General features: G+C 63.4%; 1 protein-coding gene across 1 annotated transcript in view; it reads left to right on the plus strand.

Moving 5' to 3' along the window:
• Window positions 1-21760, plus strand: part of POLN (DNA polymerase nu) — a 159993-nt gene extending 138233 nt beyond the window's left edge. Inside the window, exons 19-25 of the mRNA XM_069594913.1 lie at window positions 852-934; window positions 5059-5190; window positions 7468-7578; window positions 9303-9381; window positions 17202-17269; window positions 19761-19822; window positions 21457-21760. Of these exons, the coding sequence (XP_069451014.1) occupies window positions 852-934; window positions 5059-5190; window positions 7468-7578; window positions 9303-9381; window positions 17202-17269; window positions 19761-19822; window positions 21457-21630 (709 nt within the window). The 3' untranslated portion in view covers window positions 21631-21760. The remainder of the gene's footprint in view (window positions 1-851; window positions 935-5058; window positions 5191-7467; window positions 7579-9302; window positions 9382-17201; window positions 17270-19760; window positions 19823-21456) is intronic.
• Window positions 21761-22818: the final 1058 nt, after the last annotated feature.

The raw sequence follows: 22818 nt of genomic DNA on the forward strand, positions 1-22818 counted from the left end.
GAAACATCAGAGACCAGCAACAGCGCGGGGCAGGGGGGCGGCCAACGACAGAGCCCACAGCTTGGGTGGGAGGAGAAGCTGGGGGCGAGGGTCTTCAGGAAATTGGACGCTCAGAGCCTCGGCCTGTGAGGACAGCTGGAAGCCACATGCAGGCCGGGGCAGCCCCCACGCCCCACCCGGAGCCCTGAGCAGGCCCTGAGCGTCACGGCGGCCGCAGAGAAGGCAGGCTGTGCAGGAGGCCCCCAGGCAGGACAGGCGCCTCTGCGCGGCTGCTCTGCCTTCCCCCTTCCTGTCTCTGTCTCTGCCCACCTGACGGGCTCACTCCGTCAGGGAGGTGGAGGGCACGCGCACAGCTGGGCGAGGAGGGCCTGGCAAGGGGAAGGGGCCCGGGTGCCCACCTGCCCCTCTGCTTCCCAGGCTCAGCTTTAACCTTAGGAGATCACGCATGGTCAGACGTGGGGCTGCTGCTGCTGCTGCTGTCTGGGCACCCACAACGGGCTCAAGCCCCAGCCTCTCCCTCTGGGGGGCAGGGTGCAGGCGGCCTGTCCAGTCCCGTGGAGGGTCCAGACGCCACCCCCTTGCTGCCCCCAGCAGCAGGACCCAGCCCAGGCCTTTCTCCCAGCGGGCTGGTGCTCGGGTGCTGGAACCGCTGTCTGGTTTGGGGTGTGGACGCCCCAGAACCTGGCTGGCTCACATCTGTTGGGAGGCCCCGGCTGACACGGATGCTGCAGACGCTGACCATCTCCCCTGGGAAGGTCCTCAGGGTGAGGGGTGGCCATGCAGTCGGACCCTGGAGGACCTCTGCGGAGGAGGCCCCAGCCTGCCTGACTGCACACCATCTCCCTACGCAGGAAGGACATCTCCCCAGAGCGCGTGACGCACGCAGACAGGGAGCAGACCAAGAAGGTCGTGTATGCGGTGGTCTACGGAGCAGGTAGCTGCGGCTGGGCGGGAGGCCTGCATCACTGGGAGGCCAGACGGGGCAGAGGGCGCCTGCGTTGAAATGTGGCGGAGCCATGGGGAGGCACTCGGGCCCTGGAGCTCGTTCAGCGGCTCCCCAGGCCCCGTTCACGTGCGTGTTGATGGCTTGGTGGGCGCCGGGTGCAGGCAGGCTGCTCACCCCCTTAACCCTCCATCTCCACAGCCTGTGCAGGGGGAGCGGGTGGGCATGCAGAAGCGAGGGCTTCCCCAGGCCCGCCCCCAAGCACAGCCTGGCTTCCAGGAGACTCCACCCTGGCCCTTCCCAGTAAGGAGCTGTGTGCGCGCTGGGGGCTCCCCTAGACTCAGTCCGGCTCCTTCTGGAGAGGCCGCTGTGTGATCTCCTGCGGAGGAGTGGAGCTCTGCGCTGTAAACATGAGAGAGCTCTGCGCTGTAAACACGCAGTGAGCAGGAGCCGTCAAGGGGAAGAGGGTGATTTGGCTGCTCTCAGCCCTCCCGGTGACGGGGTTCCCACCCCAGGCCTCCGCGTCTTCGGTCCCCAATGCCTTCGTCCAGGCTGCCGGCCGGCTGCGTCTGCCTCACAGGAGGCGCGAGGCGTCCTGGGCACCCAGGCCCGGCTCCCGGGCTGTGATGCTGCATTTTTACCCCAGCACGGTGGGTCTGAAAGTGGGCATGGAGGGCACGGGGCAAGGCCGGGTTTCAGGGCCGTGATCACCGTGACGATGACGGCGGGAGGCCACAGAGAGAGCAGGACGGGGACAAGTGAGATGATGTCCCCTCCCTGTCCCCAAGGGCCCCCCGCCCCTCTCCCCAGAGCTCAGCGAAGGGCTGTCCCCAGAAAGGGGAGTGTCTGCTGCCTGGGGCCTTGGCCAGGAGGGCAGGGATGGGCTCACTGCTCCCCGAGGCCCCCTGGACTCCGCTGCCCGCCCACCACCCCAGCCCCAGCCCGCAGGCGCCTCCGCCTGGAAGCAGCCCCCGGGCCTCCCGTCCTGCTCTGAGCTCCCGCCCTGCTCTGAGCTCCCGCCACCCGCAGAGCCGGCTCGAACTCGATTCTCCTGCAGCTGTTGCCGCCTCTGAAGCTCGCCCCCACACCCAGTCTCGGGGGGGTGCTGCGTGCCAGCTCCACCCGGGGCTCCGGGGCTGCTGCTCCACGAGCAGCAGACGAGCCACACGAACCGGCCCGTGGGGCACCAGACTTGTCCAGCGCAGCTGCCGGTGCCCACAGGGCCCATTGACCCGGGCCGGGCAGGCCAGCGTCCCAGGACGCGCGCCAGGCTCTCACAAGGCCCTGGGGCTGAAGCAGGGGGAGGACGGTTCCAGTTCTTCGTGGGGCAGAGAGCGCTGGGGAAGACAGAATGAAGTTGCTCCTAAAGCTAGTTTCACCTCACACACACACACACACACACCTAGACACACGCGGACACACGCACGTGCGTGCACAGGAAGCGACTCACCCACTGCGGGAGGAGCCAGATGGCCGTTCACGTGGGGCTGTGAGCTGCGGGCCCCTCATGCTCCCGCCCAGGGCGTCCTCGCCCCCCGTGCCCCCAGGGAGGTGGGCCTATGTTTTCACAGCTGAAACAGCAGGAACTGACTGGCTCAATCAAAGTGTGGAGGGAAATCGTGCCTGAAGAAGGGGCAGGAAGTGCCAGGACAGAAGCCCTCATGGAGCCAAATGGGGTCTCACTTGGGGGCAGGGGGCACCGTGACCTTAGAGCGGGACGGACCCCCAGCAAGGGCGTGGGGAGCGAGCGCCACGGCTGGAGCACTGAGCGGGACTTTGGTCTCCGGCTCAGCCCGTCTTTGCTTCTCTCAGACTTCCACAGCACTGGCCCCTCCCGGGAGCAGGGGCCTAGGGATGTCAACAGCCCCACAGACAGAAGAGGGGTCCTTCCCAGCCTTGGACACTGGGAAGGAGACTGTGGCCCCCGCGCCACCCTCTCCCGCAGACACTGGCTGCAGAGTGTGCCAGGGTGCAGTACCATACACAGCCCCCTGAAGGTCCCGAAGGTGCCCGAAAGCACACAGGACTGCAGGGGGGCCAACACTTGGAAGGAAGGAGGGACACAGTGAGCCATCTCACTCCCCACCTGAAGCCAGACCCCATCAGTGCCAGGCCTGGCTCAGACTCCAGCAGAAACGAGAGCCCCACCAGTGTGAAGAGCCAGGGGACAGAGGCTGGGCAGCCAGCGAGTCCGGAGAGTGGCGGGAGGAACCTCTGAAAGCGGAGAATGGAAGGAGGGCACCGCATCCTGACCTTGAACTCGGCCCCCACCTCTGGCTGCCCCCCCGACTGGGCACGAAGGGGCCGGCTTCAGACAGCCCCGCTTCAGCCACTGCAAGGGGGGCCGAGTTTGAAGTCTGACTGGAGCCTAATTAACTGACCCTCTGCTGCTGAGAGAAACACAGGCGAGCCTAGAGCATCTACAACAAGCCATCTACAAGCCAGACAGCCGGAAGCCACGGAATGTGAAGAAGGAGGACAGCTTGGTCCAACCCAGAAGCAGAGACGCGTGCCCGAGTCACCCTGCGGCAGACCTGAAGCCGGCGCTGGACACTGGCTGCTGCTGCTGCCGCCGAGGCGCTGCAGTCCCGCCCGACTCTGTGCGACCCCATAGACAGCAGCCCACCAGGCTCCCCCGCCCCTGGGATTCTCCAGGCAAGAACGCTGGAGTGGGTTGCCATTTCCTTCTCCAGTGCATGAAAGTGAAAAGTGAAAGTGAAGTCGCTCAGTCGTGTCCGACTCTTAGCGACCCCATGGACTGCGGCCCACCAGGCTCCTCTGTCCATGGGATTTTCCAGGCAAGAGTGCTGGAGTGGGGTGCCATTGCCTTCTCCAGTACATCAACTACACCTCAGTTATTAAAGATCCAACAAACTACTGATCCATCTGTCAAATATTACGCCAAATGAGAAAAGAAATCCAGACACTATAAGGAGAACTTATAGTATATAATTGATTACACCATTTAAATGAAATTCTAGGACATTCACAGTTAATTTACAGTATGACATACTTTATGTTATATGCATTTTCCCACAATAAAATAATGAAAAGAAAATCTGCACTGATAGAAAGCAAACACGTGGTTTCCTGGGACCTGAAGACAACCACAATTCAGGGTGTTGTCCCGGAACTCAGGGTGCCATCCTGGGACTCGGGGTCCTGTCCCAGAACTCAGGGCACCGTCCTGGAACTCTGGGTGATGTCCTGGAACTCGGGGTGCCATCCTGGAACTCAAGGTGCTGTCCTGGAACTTGGGGTGCTGTCCTGGAACTCTGGGTGATGTCCTGGAACTTGGGGTGCCATCCTGGAACTCGGGGTGCCGTCCTGGAACTCGGGGTGCCGTCCTGGAACTTGGGTTCTGTCCTGGAACCCGGGGTGCCATCTTGGAACTTGGGGTTCTATCCTAGAACTTGGGGACTTGTCCTGGAACTCAGGTGTCATCCTAGAACTTGGGTTGTCACCCTAAAACTCAGGGTGCTGTCCTGGAACTCGGGGTGCAGCGCTGGAACTCTGGGTCCTGTCCTGGAATGTGGGGTCCTGTTCTTGAACTTGGGGTCCTGTCCTGGAACTTGGGGTGCTATCCTGACCAGAGATCTTGCTATGAGAAGCTTCATCAGATGACCAAAGAACTGATTTGAAAGAACCAAATATTAGCCTGGACCAGATGTATTTGTTAAAAAAAAAAAAATCCCCTGGAAGGGAGCTCCCCACCACCATACCCTCATGACCTGGCCCGGGGGCTTTCCCTTCCTCTTTATGCGCCCACACTCCCCAGCCTCCCCAGTTCTGGGGCAGGCCTCCCTCTGGACAGGCTGCGATCAGGTCCGCACCCCCTGAATCACCTGCCAGGCCCTGGTCAGCATTCTAATCAATGAGCGTTTACCAGGCCCCGGTCCAGACTGGCCAGCACCAAGCACTTAGATCCTGGAGCCAAAAGCCAGCACCATCCTGAGCGGTCAGAAGAGGCAGGCGTGCCCACAAGGCCTTGACTCCCCGAGTCTCTCCAGAGCCTCTGTGGACTCGCTTCCATGCATGCTGGTCACTGCTTGGTGCCCCTGGGCCCCACGGGGTCAGAGTTAGGCTGACTGCTGACCGAGTTTCTGCTCACACAGGGAAGGACCGGCTTGCTGCTTGCCTCGGAGTTCCTGCTCAGGAAGCTGCCCGGTTTTTGGAGAGCTTTCTGCAGAAGTACAAGAAGATAAAGGACTTCACCCAAGCAACTATTGCTCGATGTCAGCAGACAGGTGAGCCAGCTGCGAGCACAGCTGTGGCAGCAGCCCCTCCTCCCAGGGCCCCCTCTGGTGGGGGTGGGGGCCACTGGAGCCGGGTGAGCTCCCGCCCCGCTGGGGAGGTGGGACCACAAACTCCATGTGAGGAGGGTCCAGAGCCAGGCCCTCCTCAAGGCCTCACCCCCCGGCGTGAGTGGGAAATGCTGAGTGGGTGGGCTCACGGAGAGAGCGAGTCCCGCACCTGGAAAAGGAAAGCTGTGGTTTAGCTACAGAATTTGCCCACAGTCTGGCCACAGATTTCCGAGGATATCAAATAGAAGCTGCTCTGTGACCACGGTGGAATAGGAAGGCAGCTTCAAATCTGCACGTGAGGCCATCCGTCCATCTGCCTACTTGAAAGGCTCACCACTTTCCTGGATAATCTTGGAGATTATTTTTCTTGGTTGTTTCTTTGGGTGCACCTCACGGCACGGGGATCTTAGTTCCCCAACCAGGGATCCAACCCTCGCCCCTGCAGTGGAAGCACGGAGTCTTAACCGCTGGGCCACCGGGGAAGTCTCCAGTGTAGGGCTCTAGAAAGTCCCAAGTGAAGGACAGACATTTCAGAAATGAATGCCAGGATAAGTATCCCATTGTAAAACGGTGAGACGTGGCCACAATTTAAAGATGAAGGGATTTTTTTTAAGTGTTTCAAAAAGGAAGCCAAGTCTGTGGACATAAAAGACAGTCCTCCACCCGAGACACGTGGCAAAGAGCAGCAGAGCAGACGAAAGGGGGAGGAGGTCGGCGCCGGAACAGACGCGGAGCGGGGCTCGGCGCGCGTCCCAGAGCAGGTCCGGGGCCCACCCCCGCCCCGGGGGCTCACTGCTGACCCTCTCTCGGGAGCCCGCGAGCACAGCTCCCCTGGGCTGACCAGCCCGAGCGGGGCCAGGTCAGTGCTCAGCTGCGGCAGCCTCCTGGGGGCTCCAGGAAGACGGCAAACCATCTCCACCCCCCAGGAGCGCCCCACGGGCCTCAGGCTCCCTGGGCCGAGGGTGACCCCCCAGCTGGATAAGACGAAAGGCTACCGGTTACGAAAGGCTGGACAGTGACAGAAGCAGTGTTAATGAGTCAGCCCACGGAGCCACCGCGCGTGGAGACAGTCAGACGCAGGCGCTTGTGCCGTGTGGTGTGGGCCGGTGCCGACGGGCTCCCGTCACACTGACCTAGTCCTCACCACGACTCAGACGCCTGGGCAGCCCCGTTGCCCGCTTCCAGAGGGAGAGGAGGAGACCAAGGGGACAGCCGCTTCCCGAGTCCATGGGGCTCACGGAGGTGCCAGCTGGGACCCCCGCCCCGCCCCCGGCTGCCCGGTGAGGCCAGGGTCCCTTCCGCGGGAGGCCCTGCAGGCCTGCCCAGTACCTTTTCCCAGCGCGAAGCACGGGTGCCCTCTGACCCAGCGTTGCACATGTGAGCAGATAGTGACGCTCAGTCATGCCACACGCGTGCTGAACGCCTACCCAGTGCCGGGCACCGTGCTGACACCAGGAGCTCGTTGCTTCCCTGGAGCCCCAACCCTGGCACGTGGCCCACAAGGGAGCAAGTCCACCCAGACGATGCAGGCGCAGGAAGCACGGCGCCCGGCATGCAGTCAGAAATCCCTGGGAAACCACAGAGGCAGAGGCGGCCTCCACTAGGCGCTCCGTAGCCAGCGCTCAGCACACGGCCGTTTTTGTACTGACCACATGTACTAGTGGTTCTCCCAGTCCCCAGACGTGTGAGATCAAGCTGGGGATTTAGTTCTTACCAACACCTGGTTCTTTTTCCTAAAGAGGATCCCAGGGACGGAAGCTTGGGGCCCACGGAGCCTGGCCCTGGAGTAAGGGATGTGGTCTCTGACGCAGACCCCCAACCCCTCCCTGAGCAGACTAAGGATTGATGTTTCCTCCCCAGTTCCAGCTGCCACTGTCTAGAATTACTCCTGCACCCAAGTCCCCCACGTGGCTTTTCACCTTCTGTCCCATGTCAGATCTAAGTGCATCACAGAAGTCAGAGAGGGTGCGAAGCTTGCCACTAGGCAAGCCCAGGCCCCTGCCTCTGTCCCGCTTCCCGACACAGAATCCGTGTCCACACAGAACAGCGTGTTTTGCGCTGGACACGGACTGAAGGCCTCTGGGCGGAGCTCTGGCTGCGGCGGGGTGGGGCGGGGCGGTGGGCTGGACCTCCGCTGGAGCAGCTGCGGCCAGAGGGCAGGGCCCTGGGCGCCGTTCCCACTCCCCACTGCCCTCCGCCTGCTTTCCTCCCGGACCGCAGGCTACGTGGAGTCCATCATGGGCCGCAGGAGGCCACTGCCCAGGATCCGAGCTCACGACCCGCAGCTTCGGGCACAGGCGGAGCGGCAGGCGGTGAACTTCGTGGTGCAAGGTGCCGGAGCCCCTCTCCTCCCGGGTTTTCAGCCCCGCTGGACGGGCGACTGTCGGGGCGGCCCCTGCGAGGCCAGCTCTGCAGGCAGCAGGCATGCTCCTGGAGGTCGTCCGCCAGCGCTAGAGTCAAACGGAGACCCGTCCCACGACTCTTGGCCCAAACTCTCGCTGCACCCCTGGCAGGTGTGGAAAGGCCCAGCGCACCTTCCAGGGACCCGTGCAGGAGGCGGGTGGAGGGCCCACGTGCGCAGGCCTCCATCTCTGGGAGCCCCTGGGCTTCCGGGCGGAGGGAGGGCAGGGGCGTGACCACGGTCCACACACCTGGCACCCTCCTCAGGAGGCCCCAGGAGCCTGGCAGCCCAGCCGCGCCCCACTTGTGACCCCAGGGCTCAGGGGCGGAGAGCCAAGGCCTGCAGGCCCAGAGGCAGGGCTGGAGGTGGGATGGAGCCTGGGAGGGGTGTCTGCCGTAGGAGGCACCCAGCAGACCCGGAGCGGGAGGCGTGGGCTGCGGGGGATGGAGGGCGAGCCCACGGAGAGGCGGTGCGGTGCTGCCCTGGCTCAGCCTCGCGCCTCACTTGGCCAGTGGAGAGGACACTGCCCCACCTCTGCCCTGGCCCCCCAGCCACTGCTTCCCTCCGGTCTCCTCACTTCCTCTCAGCCCGCCCACTCCTCCTAAGGCAGCAAGCCTCTCAACAACCAGCCAGAGCAGAGCGTCCCCAGGCCCCGAATCCCCACGAGCCCCATGGAGAGGCCAGCAGGCTGGCCACAGAGACCAGCGGGCATGGCCAGCAACCCCACTGTGCCCCGGGGGCAGCTGCTGCCCTGAGGTGGGGGGAGGCGGCCCACAGACTGCAGGCTTGTTTCTCTGTGAACCTGGGAACTTCAAAGGGCTTAAGGCCAGGAACGGAGACCTGAGCTTCAGTCGCATCCCAGGAGCAGAGCCACTTGCTGAGACACCCACTGTGAGCTGGGTACCAGAATGAGCAGTTCCCCTAGGCTGGCCCCCACCTCGCAGAGTGCCCACTGACTGTGTGACTGGCCCCGCCCACGTCCTGGGGCTGCAATAGCAGCCCCACTCCGCACACCGGGAGCCTGAGGCTTGCCGAGGGTCAAGGGCCACATGGCGGGCGGGCTGCGGGAGCAGGGATGACCCAGGGCCTCAGTCCCGGCCCCGTTGTCCTGCGGCCGGTGCGGGGGACACGGTGCAGTCAGAACCCATGAGCCTGCTGAGACCCTGCTCCCGGGACTCCTGGGAAGCCGCGTTACGAGGCAAAAGGGAGTCTGCAGGGTCCTCAGTCAGCTGGCCTCAGCTTGCCAGGCCAAGGTGGGACATCCGAGGGGCCCTGGCCTGACAGGTGGGCCCTCGAGAGAAGGTTTAGGGGCCAGAGTCCGAGACCCTGGCCATGGCGGAGTCAAGTGCACTCCAGGGTGAGGCCCACGGCCCCCAGGAAGCAGGAACCTCCGTCCGCTGGCTCCAAGGAAATGAACCTGGCCGTGACCGAGGTCGTCTGAGAGGGAGCCTTCCCTAGTGGAGCCTCCAGATGAGGAGCTGGCCAGGGGCCAGGTCCAGAGGAGCAGAGAGGCCAGAGGGAGACCCGAGGTTCTGACCTGCTGGGTGCGGGGGCACACGCCCCTCGGTGTGGACGGCTCAGCCTGCCTGCCCGGGCAGCAGGGTGCAGGCCGGGCCTCACACAGCACCTGAACTGCAGCCCTTTGGTCCCACAGGCTCGGCTGCTGACCTCTGCAAGATGGCCATGATCCGTGTCTTCACAGCTGTGGCCACGTCACCTACCCTAACGGCCAGGTCAGTGAGCGAGCCGCCGGCCCCCGGGGCCTGCCCTCCCCGCCCCAGCTCCAGCTCTGCCCTGGTGTGCTCCACCCAGGCCCTGCTGGCCCCTGAGGTCCCAGCCTGGGCGCAGGTTGGGGGGTGAATTCTCCCCTTGGATTCCAGGGTCCCCTCCTGACAGCCCCCTGGTCTCCCCCTCCCACCTTGGCCTCCACGGACGTTTGCCCGCTTCACCCTAGAGGCCTCCGGCTCTGCAGGTGGCCATGGGGGAGCCTGCCCTGCCGAGGACCCCTCCCTGGGGCTCAGCCTGCCCCCACCCGGGGCAAAGCGCGCCGCGGGTTAGGTGGGGAAAGCTCCTGAAACGCTGCGTGTCATGGGCCCACCCTGAGGGGCATGTGCTCACCCCCACGCACCTACAGCATGTCCCCAGGGGTGAGGACAGGTGGACCCCTCTCCTGCCGCCGCTGGGACCCACTGGGACACAGAGACCCTTTGGGACACAGGGACCCCCTGGGGCAGGGGACCCGCTGGGGCAGGGGACCCCCCCCCCCCGGGGCACGGGGACCTGCGCCCGGGGCCGCCCTCGGCAGAGCTCGCCGCGTTCCTTCTGGCGCTCATACATCCTCAGGGCGAAGGACGCTTCCCTCACCTGAGGTCGCCCACCTTCCCTCAGGAAGCTTTCTCCTTTCCGTCTCCAGACATTTCCTCCTGCCCGTGGTCACCGTGGAGCCTACATTCTCTCTGCTTGTTTGTTTTAATTGAAGAATAATTACAATACTGTGATGGTTTCTGCCATGCATCAACATGGATCAGCCGCAGGCGCTCATGTGCCCCCCACCCTGACCCCACACGGCCCCCTCCCCTCCCCTCCCCTCCCCTGTGTCACCCCCTCCCTCCCCTCCCTTCCCCTGGGTCACCCCTAACCCCCACCCATCCCCTGGGCCGCCCCCTCCCTCCCCTCCCCATCCCCTGGGCCGCCCCCTCCCTCCCCTCCCCATCCCCTGGGTCACCCCTAACCCCCACCCCTCCCCTGTGTCGCCCCCCCCCTCCCCACCCCATCCCCTGGGTCACCCCCTCCCTCTCCTCCCCTCCCCTCCCCGGGGTCGCCCCAGCACTGGCTTCGGGTGCCCTGCTTCACGCACTGGACTTGCACTGGTCATCTGTTCCCCATGAGGTAACGAGAAAGTGAAAGTCACTCAGCCGTGTCCAGCGCTTTGTGACCCCATGGACTATACAGTCCTGGAATTCTCCAGGCCACAATACTGGAGTGGGGAACCTTTCCCATCTCCAGGGAATCGTCCCAGCCCAGGGATTGAACCCAGGTCTCCCACCTTGCAGGCGAGTTCTTTACCAGCTGCACCACAAAGCAAGCCCAAGAATACTGGAGTGGCTGGCATATCCCTTCTCCAGGGAATCTTCCCGACCCAGGAATTGAACCGGGGTGTCCTGCATTGCAGGCAGATTCTTTAACAACCGAGCTATCAGGGAAGCCCTATGTACCTTATTGCCAAATTCAGACTTAAATTGAAAAAAGTAGGGAAAACCACCAGACCATTCAGGTATGACCTAACTAAAATGCCTTACAATTATACAGTGGAAGTGAGAAATAGATTCAAGGGATTAGATCTCATAGACAGTGTGCCTGAAGGACTATGAACAGAGGTTCATGACAGTGTACAGGAGGCAGGGATCAAGAGCATCTCCAAGAGAAAGAAAGGCAAAAAGGCAAAATGGCTGTCTGGGGAGGCCTTACAAATAGCTGTGAAAAGAAGAGAAGTGAAAGGCAAAGGAGAAAAGGAAAGATATACCCATTTGAATGCAGAGTTCCAAAGAATAGCAAGGAGAGATAAGAAAGCCTTCTTCAGCGATCAATGCAAACAAATAGAGGAAAACAATAGAATGAGAAAGTCTAGAGATCTCTTCAAGAACATTATAGATGCCAAGGGAACATTTCATGCAAAGATGGGCTCAATAAAGGACAGAAATGGTAGGGACCTAACAGAAGGAGAAGATATTAAGAAGAGGTGGCAGGAATACACAGAAGAACTGTACAAAAAAGATCTTCACGACCCAGATAATCATGATGGTGTGATCACTCACCTAGAGCCAGACATCCTGGAATGTAAAGTCAAGTGGGCCTTAGAAAGCATCACTACAAACAAATCTAGTGGAGGTGATGGAATTCCAGTTGAGCTGTTTCAAATCCTAAAAGATGATGCTGTGAAAGTGCTGCACTCAATATGCCAGCAAATTTGGAAAACTCAGCAGTGGCCACAGGACTGGAAAATGTCAGTTTTCATTCCAATCCCAAAGAAAGGCAATGCCAAGGAATGCTCAAAATTTCCCAAGCCAGGATTCAACAGTATGTGAACCATGAACTTCCAGAGGTTCAAGCTGGTTTTAGAAAAGGCAGAGGAACCAGAGATCAAATTGCCAACATCTGTTGGATCATGGAAAAAGCAAAAGAGTTCCAGAAAAAAACATCTATTTCTGCTTTATTGACTATGCCAAAGCCTTTGACTGTGTGGATCACAAGAAACTGTGGAAAATTCTGAAAGAGATGGGAATACCAGACCACCTGACCTGCCTCTTGAGAAATCTGTATGCAGGTCAGGAAGCAACAGTTAGAACTGGACATGGAACAACAGACTGGTTCCAAATAGGAAAAGGAGTACGTCAAGGCTGTATATTGTCACCCTGCTTATTTAACTTCTATGCAGAGGACATCATGAGAAACGCTGGGCTGGAGGAAGCACAAGCTGGAATCAAGATTGCCGGGAGAAATATCAATCACCTCAGATATGCAGATGACACCACCCTTATGGCAGAAAGTGAAGAGGAACTCAAAAGCCTCTTGATGAGAGTGAAAGAGGAGAGTGAAAAAGTTGGCTTAAAGCTCAACATTTAGAAAACTAAGATCATGGCATCTGGTCCCATCCCTTCATGGGAAATAGATGGGGAAACAGTGGCAGAGTTTATTTTCTTGGGCTCCAAAATCACTGCAGATGGTGACTGCAGCCATGAAATTAAAAGATGCTTGCTCCTTGGAAGGAACGTTATCACCAACCTAGACAGCATATTAAAAAGCAAAGACATTACTTTGCCAACAAAGGTCCATCTAGTCAAAGCTATGGTTTTTCCAGTAGTCATGTATGGATGTGAGAGGTGAACTATAAAGAAAGCTGAGCCCTGAAGAATTGATGCTTTTGAACTGTGATGTTGGAGAAGACTCTTGAGAGTCCCTTGGACTGCAAGGAGATCCAACCAGTCCATCCTAAAGTAAATCAGTCCTGAATATTCACTGGAAGGACTGATGCTGAAGCTGAAACTCCAACACTTTGGCCACCTGATGCGAAGAACTGACTCATTGGAAAAGACTCTGATGCTCGGAAAGATTGAAGGCAGGAGGAGAAGGGGATGACAGAGGATGAGATGGCTGGATGGCATTACTGACTCGATGGACATGAGTTTGAGTAAACTCCAGGAATTGGCGATGGACAGGGAGGCCTGGCGTGCTGCACTCCATGGGATCGCAAAGAGTCAGACACGACTGAGCGACTGAACTGAACTGAACCGAATGTACGTGTTTCACTGCTATCCTCTCAAATCATCCCACCCTCGCCTTCTCCCATTGAGTCCAAAAGTCTGTTCTCGGAATTTAGAAAGACGGCACCAACAATCCCGCGTGCAGGGCAGCAAAGGAGCCTACATTCTCTGGGTGATTCTGGCGCCGCCGTAGAGCAACACGTCCTGGGCAGAGGCCTGGCCCAGGAACGTGGTGTCGCGCCCCAGCGCGGGAGGGGGACGCTCTCGCCCAGCCCTGTGGGCCCGCGTCCAGCCCTGCACCCTGGCCGTGGGTCACCTCACAGGCTGGGGAGGAGCACCGGCACCCAGGCCTGGAGGGAGGTGTCTTTTCCGGGGGTGACCTGGCCGAGGGTGTGCGCAGCCCGGGCCCGCTCTCCGTCTCGGCAGCGGCCAGAAACCAGGGCCTGCCCTGCCTCGCGCTGCTGTAGGTCCAGGAAGTTTCTGCAGGGCACGGGAGGGGTGCTGGCAGACGAGGGTCTGCGGCTGTTTAGAGGAATTCAGAAGCACGCAGGCACCTCTGCCCACTGTCTGCAAGAGACATGTTTTGAAATAAGACACGTCGACCGCATCCCGCCGCTTTAGAAACTGTAGCAGGGCGTCCACACTGTGCCCAAGAACGTGGCCACACAGTGGAGGGCAGGCACGCGCCGGGTGCCCGGAGCCCAGGCCGGGCCACGTCGCCTGGACTGCCAACACGCCCTCACCAGGTTGGAGCCACGGGGCCAACCCCGCTCGCTGCCCATGGGCTGCGGTGGAAGGCTGGGGGCTCCTGACCCCCACACCGCCCTTGCCCAGGGAGCCCCTTCCTCTCTGTTTACGGGGGACAGGCTTCCCAGGTCTTAGAACACGTCGGGGCTGGAGGGAAGCTTGGGGACTGTGCATTCCAACTCACACGTGCAGAGAAGGGAGGCTGGGAATGCATCGCGACACGGCCCAGCTCACCCGACCTGGACCAGCACCGGACCTCCTCACCCTGGGCTCTCAGAGGCTCACAGCCCCTCGGCGGCAACATGGCCTCCAGACGACCCTCCCTGCCCCTTTGCCTGGGGTGTAGGACTGCAGGCTCATCTCTCCACACAGGCAGCCCTCTGCCCTCTGCTCTCTGCCCTCCTGAAGGCAGCAGCGACTCCAGGGCCCCATCAGGCTGAGACGCACCTGGGCCCCTGCGCTTCCGGCCACAGGAGGGGCAGCGGAGGTGCCCGGGCGACAGAGGAGACAACTGGGCCCGCCAGGCAGCGAGAGGCGGCCTCACAGGACGCGAGGGCACAGGGACCTGGGCCGCCCACGACACAGGCGTTCAGGCCGAGCCCCACAGGCACTGCAGCCCCAAGGATGTGCCGACCGCCCCTGCCGGGGTGGACACGAGCCTCCCAGCAGCTGGCCCTGTGGCCCCCAGGGTCCGCATCCTCCAGGCACCTGTCCAACAGCAGCTGCCTGTGAGCACCAGGCCGTGAGCTGCCCCCTCCCAGGGGCGGCCGGTCAGCCCACAGCAGGAGGGAGCCCTGAGCGTCAGCGGGACAGAGGGCGAGGGCCTCGCTGCACCCCTCAAGGCCTGCAGCCAGGCCTCCTGCACTCTCAGCACTCAGAGCTGGGCTGACCTGGCGGGGAGCCGCCTTGGGCACAGACGGGAGGCGGGCTGCAGCTCTGATGGGGCGTCTCCACGGGAGCGCGTTCTGTGCAGCCTGGCCTGCCATCAGCGCAGGACGAGTGGACGGGGCATCAGCTGGCTTCCCAGGAAGCAGCGGGTCTGACACCCGCGCTCACCACCCACTTGGGGCACCTCCCGTGCCCCAGTTTGCAGTTGGAAGCACAGTGACCTCGCAGTCAGCTGTGGAGCGAGGTGTGAGTGACTCACGGCCTTGCGGTTCGGTCTCGGCCGCGCCAGCAGCTCAGAAGTTCACCGTGTGATTTCGGGAAGTGTGAGAACTCTTGCTGCTAAATCTGGAAGAAGTTACAAGTGCCTGTTCTGAGTTCTGCCCCTCGGAACTCTCAGTCCCCTCGGGAGCCTAAGAGCACAGCAGAGGCCTTGGCGTCGGCTTCAGAGAGCGAGTGCTGGTGCCGCCGGCTGGGCTGTCTTCCGGGAGGACCGCGCGCCAGCCGTGATCCCAAGGCTGTGCAGAAAACTCCGGCCCCGGGGTCTGCCGGCCCCCTGCCTGCTCCCCGTGGACCCCACGTGCCCTGTGGGTGAATCCGCTCCCGCACACCCCTAGGAAGCCGGGTCGCAGGTGCCTGGTCCCAGTAGCTCCATCCCCCAGATGGGTTGTCCCCACGGGCAGGAGTCCAGCACCAGCGCTGGCTTTGGTTCAGAGGCTCCGGGCGGCAGGCTGAGGCCCCTCTGGCTCCTTGGCCTTTCCCCTCTTGGTGCCAGCATGGGGGTGGCTGCTCCGGCAATCACAGCACCTCGCAGGCACGATGAGGAACGATGAGGAACTAGTGGTGAGAGAAGGTGTACCTGACCCCCATCCCCCCGCAAGTTAGCCTCTTAAAGAGCCTTCCTGGGAGTGAGCGGGGCCCCCACCACCGGTGGCGGGGGCCCAGCCTCACTGCCACCCCACCAGGCCCCAGAGAAGGGGCGAGTGGGCCCAGGTGGCCTGTGCCTCTTGGTCTTGAAGCTCCCTGCCTCCAGCCAAGACCCACCACCCTGCTGCCCACTGTCGGGGCTGGGGGGGTACCGCGCCTCGCCACAATGCGCTGCCCCTTCCTGCAAGCTCTGTGCCTGCTGCGGACAGGCCGTGCGGGGACGAGGGCAGGGGGTGGCCCCTTCCCTGGGAAGCAGCTGGAAGCAGAGGCAGGCTCACACAGAGGGCAGGCTGCCCACCCTGCTGAGGGCCGTGGGTACCACACCGCCGTCCCCTCCCTGAGCGCTCAGGGGGCGCCTCCTCCATCTGCCAAGCCGGGGGCTGGTTCCAGGGCCAGGGTCACGGCCCCAGCAGGCCAGGTCCTGGGCGGCCACGCAGAGCTGCAGGCCTGATGCCTGGGGTGCCCCCCTCCTCCACCCCCACCCCGGGCACACAGCACGTGAGCACAAGTCCCCCCAGGACCCCAGCCCCTCAACAGTGCTCTGTGGCCCCCACACCTCCTCCCATCGCGGCGTCCATGTACCCCGAGGTGGGTGGGAACCGACCCTCTCCAGGGGGTGCCTGAGGGCGCTCAGAGAGGGCATGGAGCCAGGACCCACCCAGCGGAGGGGGCTGGAGTGGGCGCGAACCCTTCCCCTGCGGCTCAGCCCCGGGGCCCCGAGTCCAGGGTGCAGGGTAGGGAGTGCGGTGGTGTCTCAGGGCAGGAAGTGGCCCAGAGGACAGCTCTGAGGTGCCCAGGCTGTTGGCTGGGGTCGTGTGCCCGCAGAGTGGCCTCTGAGAGGTCACTCAGAGCTAGAGATAAGTCCCTGTTGGGGTCCTGCCCCCGTGATGGTCTTGGGGGCTCCTCTAACGTCTATTGGAAAGAGCCAGCTCATTGGAAAAGACCCTGATGGTGGGAGAGATTGAGGGCAGGAGAAGGGGATGACAGAGGGTGAGATGGTTGGATGGCCTTACCGGCTCGACGGACATGGGTTTGAGCAAACTCCGAGAGTTGGTGATGGACAGGGAAGCCAGGTATGCTGTGGTCCGTGGGGTTGCAGAGTCGGACACGACTGCGTGGCTGGCTGAGCAGCAGCAGGTGGGGTCTTCAGCCCCTCTCTTTCCGCATGTGTTCATCCGTTTGTGTTTGGCCACGTCGAGCCGTAGCTGCGACACACGGGGTCTGTGCTTGGGCTGGGTGCCTGTGCCTCGAGGGCTTGGCTGCTCCGAGGCACGTGGACCCTCAGTCCCCTGATGCGAGATGGAGCCCACATCCCCTGCGCCGGAAGGCAGATTCTTAAGCGCTGGACCCCAGGGAAGTCCCGGGTGGGGAGAGGGGCTCTTCTCAAAGGCTCGGCCCCAGCATGTCCTCAGCTTCCTCTGGGGGAGGCGGCAGGCGGGGGACCCGCTCCCCACAGGCGCCTCCCTCCCGAGCCCCGTTCTCTCCTCCCAGAGGCTGTCCTGTGACAGAGCGGTGACCCCAGCTGCGTCCCCACCCTGGTCCTCCTGCTCCCGCGAGCCTCAGCCCCCTGGGCTGCTGGTGCCAGCGCCGTGGGGCACCACGCACACCCCCGGGCACCCGCCCCCTGCCCCACGGCCGCCGCCGGGCACAGGCAGAGGCCCAAACACCAGGGCGTCTCCTCCCCACGTGCCTTGCAGGAACACCAGGGCGTCTCCTCCCCACGTGCCTTGCAGGTTGCTTGCCCAGATTCACGATGAGCTGCTGTTTGAAGTGGAGGATTCACAGCTTCCTGAGTTCACGGGTGAGCGCCCAGGGGCCAGGGTTGCTCCTGTTTCAGGAATGGTTAAAGCTTCTCCTGGAGGACTCACAGGCCCCTTCCCTACCTGCTGCAAGGGGCACCTGCAGAATGCCCAGGCTGGTCTAGGGGCCCTTGAGAGGCCCAGAGGGCCGCACCTCGGCCAGCAGCCCCCAGAGAACACTGTGTGCCCTGCTGGGGGCCCCGGAAGATGGGGGCAGCACTGGGCCCCCCGTTGTGGGAGCTGGGCTGCAGGAGAGCAGCAGGGGCCACCCCCCGGCTGTTGGCCCAGAGCCTGGCCCCCGAATCTGTCCTTGAGGGGGCCCAGGCCTCCTGCCACGGCAACCGTGCCCAAAGCCATGGGGCCTCTCCTGCCTCCCGTGAGTGCAGGAGCAGACGGCCCAGCCCCACTGGTGGAGGAGGGAGGCCGGGCAGGGGTCTCAGGGCTGGGTCCCCTGCTCCCCTGGCTCTTGGGCGACAACTGGCCAAGCCCCCCACCACCACCCGCCTGCAGACCTGCCTGTAAAGAGGAGACTGCAGGCCTCAGTGCTGCACCTCCAGGGACCAGCCTGCCAGTGGGGAGGCCACCTGCGTGGACCCACCCTGCACGGACCCACCCTACAGGGACCCCACCCTACACGTGACCCCACCCTACATGGGACCCCACCCTACACGGGGACCCCCCCTGCACGGGACTCCACCCTGCGTGGACCCCCCCTGCACGGACCCCCCCTACATGGGACCCCACCTGCACTGGACTCCACCCTGCATGGGACCCACCCTGCACGGATCCCACCCTACATGGGACCCCGCCTGCACGGGACCCCCCTCTACAAGGACCCCACCCTACACGGGGACCCCCCCCTACACGGGACCCCACCCTGCACGGACCCCACCCTACAGGGGCCCCCACCCTGCGCAGACCCACCCCACACAGGGTCCCATCCTACACGGTGGCTGTGGATTTGGAAATGACAAGCCTGAAACAAACCATCTGAAGGGAATGCTGTGGGCTCCCTGTGGTCACAAAGGAAAGAGAAAGTCCCACGTCTGGAGAGAGCCCGTTAGGAACAGTCCTGTCCCCCTCGTTGTGGGGGCAGCCATTGGCCACCAAGACAGGCGGCGAGGCGAGGCTCCCTGAGACACACGGGGCCCCCTGCCCGCACTCGGGAGCCACCACCTGGTGCTGTGCTCAGGGCACCCCAGGGTCACAACCCAGCCAGGGACCACGAGGCAGGCGAGCCTGGTGTGGCCGGGGCTGCTTTCGTCTCTGAACGCTGGGCGGGCACGACACACCCGGTGGGGCCCAGGGGGCAGACGCCAGCTGAGGCTGCATGGCACTTGGGTGCCTGCCCTTAGGGACCCTGCGGAGTGGGCTCGGAGCGAGGGTGACCACAGGGAGCACCAGCTCCGCCCACTGCTTACTTGGGGTCCCTCAGCGGGTCCATCTCACAAAGGCGGGGACACACAAGGGCCTAGCGGCTCCTGCACACCCAGTGAGGGGCCAAGGTCCCGACTCTGGCTCCCCGAGGGAAGCCCTGGACCCCCGCGGTCCCCAGGGAGGCTGGGGCCTCTGCTGGCACCCGGAGAGCAGGCTGGGGCCCCCAGCCCGACCCACACCCCGCCCCGTCACCAGCAGGGTTCTCTGCCAGCTCAGGCGCCCCAGGCCCAGCGCCCCACGAGGCCGCCGTGAGCCCCGAGGCCGTGGGGGTCAGGCAGCAGCCTCCTGCAGTTTCTGTACCCAAGCGTCAGCTGACATGGGGCGGGAGGAATGTCCTCTCGTCCTGGGGCACAGGGCTTGGTGCAAACGCTGAGGAAGCCCGAGCCGGCCGACCCCGCCACAGGCCGCTCCCGTCCCAGTTCCCCCAGTGACAGGCCCCCAGCCGCCAGTGCCTCCAGCTGTCCTTGCGGCTTCGCTGCCACCTGAACCCTCACAGGGGTTTCGGCCGGGGCACAGGCCATCCTACCCGGGCTGCTCCAGCCTGGCCATCTGGGGGTTGGGGGGGTCAGTGGGTGGGGGGCGGGGCAGCGGCAGAGAAGCGGGGAGGCTATGGTGCCCCTGGGGGCCAAGGGCCCTGCTCCCCACTGCCTGGAGCTGGGCCAGTTAAGGTGCCTCCAGCACGAGCTGTGGACGTGGCCAGTGGGAGCTGGAAGCCATCAGGGAGAGCCACAGGGCTGCTCGAGTGGCGGGGGGCTGTGGCCGTGTGGACCCGGGGGGACCATGTGGACGCGGGGGGAGCCTGTGGACCGGGGGGACCGTGTGGACCCGGGGGGAGCCTGTGGACCCGGGGGGGACCTGTGGACCCGGGGGACCGTGTGGACCGGGGGGACCCTGTGGACCCGGGGGGACCGTGTGGACCCGGGGGACCGTGTGGACTAGGGGAGCTTGTGGACCCGGGGGGAGCCTGCGGACCCAGGGGGACTGGGGAGCCGAGGCCGAGTGTCCTGGTGCGGCTCTGCCCGTCGGCTCGAGCGGCCTCCGTCTTGCTCTGTCCAGCCCTTGTCCAGGGAACCATGGAGGCCCTGCAGCACGTGCCAGCGCTGGAGCTGCAGCTGCAGGTGAGGGGTGGAGCCGCGGGCCACGCTCAGCCCTGCCAGCCCTCCCCCAGCCCCCGCCAGGCCCATTCCAGCCAAAGCGTTGGCGGGCAGCCCTCAGAGGGGCCCCAGGCCCTCGTGGGAAGAGCTCTGGGTCCAGGCTCCCCCAGGAGGTGCGGGAGGTGGCGGGGTAACAAGGGGGTGGGAGGCCTCGAAGCCGTGCAGACGGCCCCCCCGAAGGCACTGCAGGCAGCTTGGAGCCGCTGGAAGGGTGGCAAGAAAGGGCCGGTCTCCCCTCAGCTCCTCTGGGAGCAGCCTGCTCTGTGCACCGTCCCCTGTTCGCTTCACCCCGACCTCGCCCTGTGGGTGGCAGCTTGGCAGCATGAAGGAGCGCCCCCGGGCCCAGCCAGGGGCGGGACCACGCGTCATCCAGGGTGGTCTGTGCTTGTTCCCCTGGTGCATGGAGACGTGGGGACCCCGAGGCGCCCTGGAAGCCCAGGAACCCTGACCTCACCCCACTAGTAGCCCTGTGGTGGCCACTGCAGTGCCCGCCACCCTCCAGTGGGGAAGGAGCTGCTGAGCTGTGGTCAGGGCCCACTCAGGGTCAGGCCTCAGGGAGAGCTCTCCAGGGCCCTCTGCACACCTTGGAGCCGGCCGATCCCCCAGGGGCCCACAGGGCACCGGGACACCCCCCATCCCTGAGCCCCTCACCTGGCCCAGCCCCTAAGGCCTCCCTGCCACACGGAGGCCCTGGCAGGTGAGGGGGCTCAGCCAAGGTTGAGGCGTCAATGACAGAGTGGGTATGCCGGAGCCTGTAAGCCTGCCAGTGTGTGTGAGAGTGTGTAGGAGTGTGTGTGCGCATCTGTGTGAGTGCCTGAGAGTGTGTGTCTCTGAATATGTGTGTGTGCATGTGTGTGTATCTGAGACTGTGTGCGAATGTGTGAGTGCCTGAGAGTGTGTGTGTGCGTGTGTAAGTGCATGTGTGTGTATCTCTGTCTGTGAGTGTGTGTGCGTGTCCGTGTGAGTGCGTGTGTCTGTGTCCATGAATGTGCGTGTGTGTGCATGTATCTGAGTGTGCGAATGTGTGTATAAGAGCATGTGTGCTTGTGTGTGAGTGCCTGAGAGTGTATGTGTCTGAATGTGTGTGTGTGTGCATGTGAGTGCATGTGTATCTGTGTGTGTATGTGTGTGTGTGTGTATGTGCATATATCTGAGAGTGTGAGTGCTTGTGAGTGCATGTGCATCTGTTTGTGTGTGTGTGTGCGTGTGAGTGTATGTGTGTGCATATATCTGAGTGTGAGTGCATGAGTGCGTGTGTGTCTGAATGTGTGTGTGCATGTGTATCTGAGAGTGTGAATGTGTGTATGTGTGCGTATGTGTGTGTGTGTGTGCATATATCTGAGTGTGGGTGCGTGTGAGTGCGTGAGTGTATGCGTCTGTGTGTGTGCATGTGTGTGGATCTGAGTGTGAATGTGTGTATGAGTGTGTGTGTGCACATGTGTGTGTGTGTGTGTGCGTCTGTTCCTAGCAGAGCTGCCAGGGTACCTAGTCACGTGTCTGAGCAAGGGGCTGCCTGTGCACCACGGGCCCTGGTCCACCTGCCAGGGGGCCCGGGAGGTGGCGGAAAGGCCGGGCACTCACCTCTGCTGCCCTCACAGGTGCCCCTGAAGGTGAGCCTGAGTGTGGGCCGCTCGTGGGGACACCTGGTGCCCCTGCAGGGGGCCCCCAGCCCCACCAACATCCCGCCGAGTCTCCAAGCAACAGCTGGGCCCCCGCCAGCCCTGGAGCACCGACCCCCGAGCCTGCATTTTTTGCCTTCATTCGGTCCGTAGCCCCAGGCAACAGTGGAGAAGAGAGGCTGCGTCCCCAGCCGGCGGTCCGGCCTCCCCGAGGCCGGAGCTTCATGCGTGGTCACCGCTACCTTCCCCTGGGGCCACCTGCAGTAAATGCCTCTGGAGGAGCTGTCCTGACCTGTGTGAATCCTTCCTGGGGGTGGGAAACCATGCCCGCAGCCCTCGGCCCCTCGGTCGGGACAAGCGCCTGGGCCGCTCGCTGCGCAGCGCTCGCAGGAGCCGGGAGCAGCCAGCAGCCTGGCTCCCAGAGCCCCCGAGTGGGCCCACAGGTGGCAGTGCGCTGGGTGGAGAGCATGGCCCGACCACCCTCCTGAGGGCCGGAGGGGCCTGTGCCCAGGCACTCGCCAGCCGCTTCTCACAGGCACCCCGGGGCTAAGGGAGGGTCTGGCCTGAGCACCCCAGAGCCTCTCCGCGGCCTGAGCAGAGACGCCCCACCTTGGACGACAGGGACACCGCGGCCGGAGAGGTCTCCTCACTGGACGGGCCCCAGCAGGCCCGCCTCACCCCAGGGCTCCCCTCCCCCCTGCAGCTTCACCCCTGCGTCCTGGTCTGGGTCCCGACTCTGAGAGCCCCCTCCAAGGGGGGCACGGTGCTCACCCAGCAGGGCCGAGGTGAGCCCCTCCAGGAGGGGAGCAGGCCCCCCGCCCCGGCCTGGACCCTGGCCTTACGGCGACTCGAGCCCACGGGGCACGGCCTCACTTTTTCGGGTGACGGGGTCGTCGCCGCTCGCCGTGCCCAGGCCTGCCTTTCTCACGCTTCGAATCGTTGCCGCTGGTCTCCTGGGGCATGCAGGGCCTGACGGTCACGCCTGACCCTCGCGGGGGGCGCGGGCCCCGCATGCCACTGTGTCCGGTGTGTGTTGGCGTCTGAGCGACAGCCCATCTTCATGCCGTCACCGCAGAGGCAGAGACCACTGCTTCCTCTTGTGGAGGACCTCGTGCAGACCAGCAACCGTCCTGGGAGCGCCGTCCTGGGGCCAGGCTGGGCCCCTGTGCGTGCGGGCAGCCCCGTGGGGCAGGCAGGACCCAGTCAGGCTCAGAGAAGGGGGCGTGCCAGACACCCCAAGGGCGGAGGGGGCGCGCCCCGACCCCGAAGGCAGCCCCGGCAGGAGGGCACAGCCATGGGGGCCATCACACTGGTGGGCTTCCGCAGCCCCGGGGCATGCTG

Source organism: Ovis canadensis, chromosome 6 (genome assembly GCF_042477335.2).
Source record: "Ovis canadensis isolate MfBH-ARS-UI-01 breed Bighorn chromosome 6, ARS-UI_OviCan_v2, whole genome shotgun sequence".
Classification (NCBI taxonomy): Eukaryota; Metazoa; Chordata; class Mammalia; order Artiodactyla; family Bovidae; genus Ovis; species Ovis canadensis.